This window comes from Stenella coeruleoalba, assembly GCF_951394435.1.
Source record: "Stenella coeruleoalba genome assembly, chromosome: 8".
Lineage (NCBI taxonomy): Eukaryota > Metazoa > Chordata > Mammalia > Artiodactyla > Delphinidae > Stenella > Stenella coeruleoalba.
In genome coordinates, this window is record NC_137154.1 from 38,596,917 (window position 1) to 38,605,012 (window position 8,096).

General features: G+C 41.8%; 1 protein-coding gene across 1 annotated transcript; it reads left to right on the top strand.

The window, feature by feature from the left end:
• The first annotated feature begins 1,412 nt into the window (after window positions 1-1,412).
• On the top strand, window positions 1,413-4,448 carry RPS13 (ribosomal protein S13). Its single transcript, XM_079929357.1, has 6 exons — window positions 1,413-1,509; window positions 1,654-1,702; window positions 2,107-2,185; window positions 3,148-3,317; window positions 3,642-3,742; window positions 4,369-4,448. Exons 1-6 carry the CDS (start codon window positions 1,487-1,489, stop codon window positions 4,400-4,402), a joined length of 456 nt encoding a protein of 151 aa, XP_079785483.1. The 5' UTR covers window positions 1,413-1,486; the 3' UTR covers window positions 4,403-4,448.
• Window positions 4,449-8,096: the final 3,648 nt, after the last annotated feature.

The window sequence follows — 8,096 nt, forward strand, 5'->3', positions numbered from 1 at the left end:
GTGAGCCATGGCCGCTGAGCCTGCGCGTCCGGAACCTGTGCTCCGCAACGGGAGAGGCCACAACAGTGAGAGGCCCACGTACCGCAAAAAAAAAAAAAAAAAAAAAATTAAAAAACAATTAAAAATAGAGTTACCATATGATCAGCAATCCCACTCCTGGGCGTATATCCGGAAAAGACAAAAGCTCTAATTTGAAAAGATACACGCATCCTAATGTTCATAGTGGCACTATTTACAGTAGCCAAGACATGGAAGCAACCTAAGTGTCCATCAACAGATGAATGGATAAAGATGTTTTTATATCTATATATATATATCTATATATGCAATCGAATGTTAGCCATAAAAAAGAATGAAATAATGCCATTTCAGCAACATGGATGGACCCAGAGATTATCATACTAAGTCAGACAGAAAGACAAATATTACATGGTGTCACTTTTATGTGGAATCTAAAAAATAGTACAAATGAACTTATTTACAAAACAGAAACACTCACAGACATGAAAACAAACATGGTTACCAATAGCGAAGGCAGAGGGAAGGAGTATGGGATTTTAAAAATAAAGGAAAATGATAGACTATATGTTATGAGGATAATCAATAGGATACTGTGTTGGGAGGGAAAAGAACTACTCTAAAGGGAATGGTTTTCCTCAGGGAGGGCCTCATTGAGATGACAGAGGCCAGGATCTGACTTCTCTGTAGTCAGTGACCCCTCCCCTGAGAGATTAGGATTAGAAATAAGAAATGTTACTCTTGGCTAGGCGGCAGCCACTACTATTACTTCCAATGTAGCACTTATCACCATGGTATTGTACCTGCGAATTTTTTGTATGTATGTATTTTCTGGCTCCGCAGCGCAGCTTGTGAGATCTTAGTTCCACGACCAGGTACCAAACCCAGGCCCTTGGCAGTGAGGGGGCGGTGTCCTAACCACTGGACCACCAGGGAATTCCCCCATGTGAATGTTTTAAGGGCAGGGACAGACTCTGAGGTATCCAGTGCCAAGGCAAGGCCTGGCACTGGTGAGTGGATGAACAATTGTGTAGGGCTGAACTTCTGACGCCCAAATTCGCTGGGCGGCGGGGGCGCAGATAACGGCCTTCTTTAAGGGCGGGGACCAAGTCTACCAACCTCTGCAGCCGTATCTGTTCCATTCGCACTCCCAGTCCGGCATCCGAACCTGAACAACCTCGGCGCAAGCAGCACTTCTAACTATCCCACAGCCCGGGCTGGAGGCGGACTCTTTTTCCCCTTCTCTAGTCTAGCACCGCCTCAAACACCGATGCATGCCGGGATGTGTAGTCCGCGTCGAAGTGCTTTTCGGGATATGTAGTCACGCGGTCGCAGGGAAACACGCAGCGCAGCTCCGCCTCCTGCCGGCGAGGAAGCGAGGACGTGTGAGGTCACTTCCGACGTGTAGGGTGGCTTCCTACGGCGCTCCCACCCTCTCCCTCCTTTTCGCTACCGCACCGCCGCCATCATGGGACGTATGCATGCTCCCGGGTAAGCTCGGGTTTGTGAACGGGTTGCTAGGGCTGGGCCCGGGAATTGGGGGGAAAGAGAGACTGTGGGCAGCGGGTCGAGGGGGTTAGGTTCTGGGCTGCTGTGGCAGGGATTTCCTCACCCCGAGACTGCTTCTCTCCCCAGGAAGGGCCTGTCCCAGTCGGCTCTACCCTACCGCCGCAGCGTCCCCACTGTAAGTAGCGCGCGGGGACCGGGGAGAGGCCGCGAGGGGGTGCCATTCGTTGCTTGGGGGAAGCGGCGCGGGGATGGGAACCACGTGTGCATGAGGAGCGCGGTTTGTTGTGGTTTTTTTTGCGGTACGCGGGCCTCTCACTGCTGCGGCCTCTCCCGTTGCGGAGCACAGGCTCCGGAACCGCAGGTTCAGCGGCCATGGCTTACGGGTCCAGCCGCTCCGCGGTATGTGGAATCCTCCCGGACCTGGGCACGAACCCGTGTCCCCTGCACCGGCAGGCGGACTCCCAACCACTGCGACACCAGGGAAGCCCAGGAGCGCGGTTTTGAAGGTGGAGGGGACCGCTGTGTTTCCGTTCTATCTCTGGTTTTTCGTCTTAAAGCCGCTTTCTTTACCATAAACAGTGGCTGAAGCTGACGTCTGACGACGTGAAGGAGCAGATCTACAAATTGGCCAAGAAGGGCCTGACTCCCTCGCAAATAGGTGAGTGTTTTTGTTCAATGCAGCCCCTTCCGCTTGCCCTCGTGTAACCTGCTGAAGAAGACTCGGGGCAAACGTCTCACACGTGGCTTGAAAATCTTTTGCTCGTTTTCCTTGCTTTACTGTTGATGATGACCGAGGCCTAGTCTTCATTTGCTGAACTCTCAGGTTCTTACTTGGAAGGCGGTAAAGTGAGTAAAATGTGCTCCAAAATTTAATGAGTATTTTCTTTGGGCTAGGCACTCTCCTAGGTGCATGGTTCTAAGCACTTTACATATGCTGACGTTGTTTAATTCTGACAGCCATACTTTCAAATAAATACTAGTTTTCTTTATGTTAAGTTGAGGCACTGAGGCACATTGAGGAAACTGAGGCACATTGCAGCTGTGTAACACGCCCCAAATCACACAGGTGTTAATGGAGGAATTGGGATTGGCTACTCAGAGTGCTCATCACTTTCTCACAGTTAGATGTGGTTTGAACCTCAGCTGTGTGTGACTTTGTGCAAATGGCTTCATTCAGTGAATGTTTGCCTGCTATGTGATTTTGGATCCTGAGAATAAAGTAATCAAAAAAAGGGCAAGTTAGTCTTCTGGAGTTTACAGACTAGTGGAGGTATTGCACACAATAGGAGATACATAATAAATAGACTGTCAAGTAGTCAGATGGTGCTGTTTTGAAGAATCTCCTTGATTCCTTTGGTGGCCTGTAATGCAACAGCTGACTATGATGATGGTCTTACAACATTCGCAGTTTCCACCAGAAGGGTTTTCCTTAGTGTTGGGTAAACTTTCCTTGGCTGTCTGAGTGAGCTTTGCATGCAGTCTAATGTCGGTGTCTGATGTATAAAAGTAAGCCTTGTTTTACAGATGGGTAACTTGGAAGGTGACTTGATCTCAGAGCCTTGACGTCACATGCTTCAATTTGTATGTTTGGTGTGGGAATTTATATTATTCCCTTTTCAGGTGTAATCCTGAGAGACTCACATGGTGTTGCACAAGTACGTTTTGTGACAGGCAATAAAATCTTGAGAATTCTTAAGTCCAAAGGACTTGCTCCTGATCTTCCTGAGGATCTCTATCATTTAATTAAGAAAGCTGTTGCTGTTCGAAAGCATCTCGAGAGAAACAGAAAGGTAAGAGAAGAGGACTGCTTGTACTAATTCATTTCAGTAAAATATAATGCATGTGATTTGAATTATCCAAGGTGGGTTAGGGCACAAACAAATCACACTGTTTGCTTTGAAATAAAAGTTCCACTGGGAGAGATTTGCAGGGGGAGCTTTGGCTCCCTAAATTCCCTTAAGGACTTAATCTAGCCACATGAACCCTAGCCTGTGGTTCTGTTAAGGGACACTGGGTAACTTCTCATTAAAGTACGTGGTGTCTATATATTCTACTGTTAAAATAGTGTTTAGTTTTTAGTGGTTTTCCTGAATTCTGTCAATTTTTATTTTTAGGATAAAGATGCCAAATTCCGTCTGATTCTGATTGAGAGCCGTATTCACCGATTGGCTCGATATTACAAGACCAAACGAGTCCTCCCCCCCAATTGGAAATAGTAAGTATTGATCCCTTTTGTTAACAAGAACAGGAGTTGGCCAGATATTAAATAGTAATAATTATAGTAAAAGGCCTGACAGTAAATATTTTAGACTGTGGCTCTATGGTCAACTACTCTTTCAACTCTGATTATAGCAAGAAACCAGCCATAGACAATACATAAACAGGTGGACATGGCTGTGTTCCATTGAAACTTTTTACAAAGACAAAGGGCCATAATTCTGTAGACCACTGATTTAGAACACAAGCAAGCCCTTTGAATCGCTTTTAGATTGTGGGTAAAGTTTCAGTTCTTACCTCTGCTCCCAGGTGCTTATGTTGTCTTAATTTTTGCATAGATTGCTCACTATAATGACTAATTTCCAGACATTCGGAGTTTCCACCAGAAAGGTTTTTCCTTATGTTGGCCAGTTCTTTGGATGTCTAAGTGATCATCTTCATATTATGCTTGATCATAATGAACTGATTCAGGAACTGAGCTGTTTGGTGCATTTATATATTTGGGGTTTATTTTAGCTGTTAGGAAATAGCTCTCATAGTTTTTGGAGATTTTTGGAATGAATATGGAGGACTTTTATTAATCTAGCTCTTCTCATCCCCCCCACCTTTTTTTTTCCTTTTCAGCGAGTCATCCACAGCCTCTGCCCTGGTTGCATAAAATTGTATGTTGTACTCAAGCAATAAAATCATTGTTTAACTAGAAACACGTTTTGTATTTCTTTCCCTAAAAAAATTCAGTGGTTTGTGTGTTTATCTTTTTTGACGTGGACGTGTGTTAGCAGAATTAGAACTGGGTGATTCCACAGGGAGCAATGAGATAGCATCTATCCGTTACATCCCTTCACTGCTCAAACTAGTTGAGCAGTTTATAACTTCATGGTGATTTCTGTGTACAAAGTGAGTAGGTATTGGAAGAGACTAGGAGGTGGTGACTTAACTGTTTTGATGTCATGGCAAAAATGTTTCTAAGTAATTTGGATACATTTGATGTATTTGAGGTAGATCTGTGATGTTATCTACATTGAAATATCAGAAATACACTTGAAAGCGTCTGGAGGGGAGGGCATCTTTAGTATGGAGGGACTTAGGAAGCAATATTTGATCCTAGTCCTGTGGGTGAGGCTTAAAGATGAGGAAGAAGGGCTTCAGGGAACAGGAAGAACTATGAGATGAGCTTAGCTCCCTGAGCCTTGCAACTTTTGGATGGGTTAGGACAAAATTTACTTAGCTGGGTGTTGTCAGAATATTCATTTAATTAATTCTTAAAACCTAATGAGGTACATGGGTAACCCTGTTTGAAAGAGGCAAGTCTTGAACAGCTGGAGTGAGGTGTTCAAGGCTGTAAAACCAGTAAATGAGAAGCTGCGTGTCTGGCTGGTTTACTCTTTCAGAATTCAGAAAATTCAAGCAAGCCATGTGTATGTACCACCTTTTTTCTAAGTGTTTATCACTTGAATAAATGTTTATTCTTTTTACTTAAGCTTTCCCCAAGCAGTAATCAAAGTTGTGGTCGAAATCAAACTCTCAGGCAAAGTCCCTTGTTTTCAAGAGACCAGTATCATAAGTAGCATTGATGTCCCTGTGGGATGGTGGGCTCTGGGGGCACAGACACCTCCTTCACTTCCCTTGTTCTTCAGGACACTGCGTATATTTGCCTCCCCAGCTCTGCTGGGTATGCAGCTCTCTGTGCCCTGCTGGGTGTACAAACTGACTCAGCCCCACATCCTAATGGGCTCACAAATATGGGAAACAGGTGTGGAAATTTTACCCAATTCTTACATAGTGTTAGATGTAAGTTTCTAATCCCTGTGCTTTTATGTTCAGGTCTTAAAAGTGGGTAACTGTCATAAACCAAGAAATAAATTTACTGTAATAAGGCAAACATCTCCAAGAATGATGAACAAGTAAAACAAGGTAACAGCAAGATCTTTGCAAACCCCAGGTAAGCTAGGCAGATGTTGGGTATTGATGATTCTGGACCAAAAGCTAGTCAATAGTACATGGAACATTTGATGTTTCCAAACATCTCTAGGTTTCTTTTAATTAGGAGAAGTATTTACCTATTTATAATTTTGCCATCAGGCCAACAGAATTACTGCAAATACTAAATCGGACTACATATTGGGAGGGTTTTTAATACCTTAAAAAATAATATATTAATGTAAAAACCATCTGCAGTCCTTTAGGCAGAGGGTTCAAACTTGGCTTTCAGAAACAGCCCTGCTACTTAAAGGCCGTGTGGTTTGGGGGTCAAATCTCAAGAATCTCTAAATTACTGTGAGGATCACATGTTCTTAATATGTGGCAGTAGTTAAACATTTCAGAGAAAACCTTAAGTCTCTCCAGATCACTGTTTATATAATTGCCGACACTTTTTGCACATGGGCATTATATGCTGCCTATATGATGATGATATACTGCATATATCATCCCATAATCTTTACTTGTTACAGGTTGTGGGAACTTAGTATTCCATGGACTGTACTCTAATTTGCCTTGTAGTTATCTTGAGATAAATTCCCAGAAATGGGATCTCTCGGTGTGTATATTTTATATTTTGTAAAATTGCCTTTTTTAAAAATAACATTTTATTTTGGATTACACACGGGCAAGGGGTGTGGGTTGTGTGTGTGTTTTCCACTCATTTTTTTCAGGGCTTGGGACTGCTAAAGTCTTATGCAGGATCTTAGTTCCCCAACCAAGGATTGAACCCATGCCCCCTGCATTGGGAGCACGGAGTTGTAAGCACTGGACCGCCAGGGAAGTCCCCAAACTGCCTTTCAAATGTGTACTGATAAGTACCCAAAAGGTGTATGAGAATGTCATTTCTTTACATCCTTTGAAAATTGTTTTTGTTTATAAATCTTTGTTAAAAGAGACTGATATTCTGCTTTACCTCTTTGATTACTAATGAGTATCTTATGTTTACTTTTTGTGAATTGCCTATTTATGCTCTGTTTCTCTTTTGGGACATTGTTATTAATGCTTTATCATGTGTTACAAATATTTTCCCCAGTTTATTCTGTCTTTTGATCTTGTTTATGGTATTTTTGCTATAGAAGTTTTAAGAACTTTATTGATACTGTCCCTGATGTTTTTCCCTAATCATCTTTTTCTTTTTTAAATGGATTAGTCTGTTTAAATTTTAAAAAATTTTTTCTGCTTCTCCCTTTTGTTAAATATAGTATGGTCTGTCTCCATCTGTCTTCCAGACTTAGACATTTATTCTTTCTTTTCAAATAAAAGTTCCCATATGCTTTTTCTTTGTAACATCTATTTTGATGGAGTTGGAAGCAGCATATGCATGTAATTTGTCCAGATCTACCCATATGTGTGCTTGTAGTATCTGAAGGTTTCCTTCAGCAACTGTTCTTTTCATTTAAAAATCATCTTTTCTTCAAGTGACAGGTGTTCATCTTATTTTTTTTTAACTGGAAGTTATGCATATATCTGGTTTTTAAAAGTCGTGATTATTTTATGAGGCTTATAACTAAAAACAGCCCCTTCCGTTTTGCAGCCTAAAGTCTAGGGCAACCACTTGCAACTCAGCTGTTTTTTTGACATGTAATATGCCTTCTTATTTCTAAATAACATTTTTTTTAAAAAATTGAGGTGAAATTTACATAAAACTCATCATTTAAAAGTGAACAATTCGGTGGCATCTAGTACATTGTGCAACCACCATCCTTATCTAGTTCCAAAACATTTTCATCACCCCAAAATAAAACACTGTACTCATAAAGCAGTTATGCCTCATTGTCCCCTCCCCCCTAGCCCCTGGCAACCACCAATCTGCTTTCTGTTCCTAAGGGTTTACCTATTCTGGATATTTCATATAAATGGAATCATACTATGTATGGCTGGCCTTTAATATCTGGTTTTCACTTGGCATGATGTTTTGGGAGCTCGTTCACATCGTAGCATTTATCTATGTTACTCATTTTTATGGCTGAATAATATCCCACTGTATGTATATACCATAATTTATGCATTCATCAGTTGATGGATATTTGGATTGCTTCCACCTTTTGGCTGTTTTGAATAGTGCTGTTATGAACGTTTATGTGCGTGTACTTGTTTTCAGTTCTTTTGGATGTATATGGAATTGCTCTAACCACCATTCTTATACTGTGATTTTTTTTTTTTTTTTTTTTTTTTTTTTGTGGCAGTGCTGCATGGTTTGCGGGATCTCAGTTCCCTGACCAGGGATTGAACCAGGCCATGGTAATGAAAACCTGGAATCCTAACCACTAGGCCACCAGGGAACTCCCTACTATGATTTCTTGATTTTTAGTTTATACCTCTTCATCTGGAATTTTCATATAATGTTTATATATAATATGTATAGTTCT

Excerpts from the sequence above, each read along its gene's own strand:
- RPS13 (XM_079929357.1), top strand. The coding sequence starts at position 1,487 with ATGGGACGTATGCATGCTCCCGG. Across the intron at positions 1,703-2,106 it reads ACCGCCGCAGCGTCCCCACT|TGGCTGAAGCTGACGTCTGA; the intron begins GTAAGTAGCGCG and ends TACCATAAACAG. Across the intron at positions 3,743-4,368 it reads CTCCCCCCCAATTGGAAATA|CGAGTCATCCACAGCCTCTG; the intron begins GTAAGTATTGAT and ends TTTCCTTTTCAG.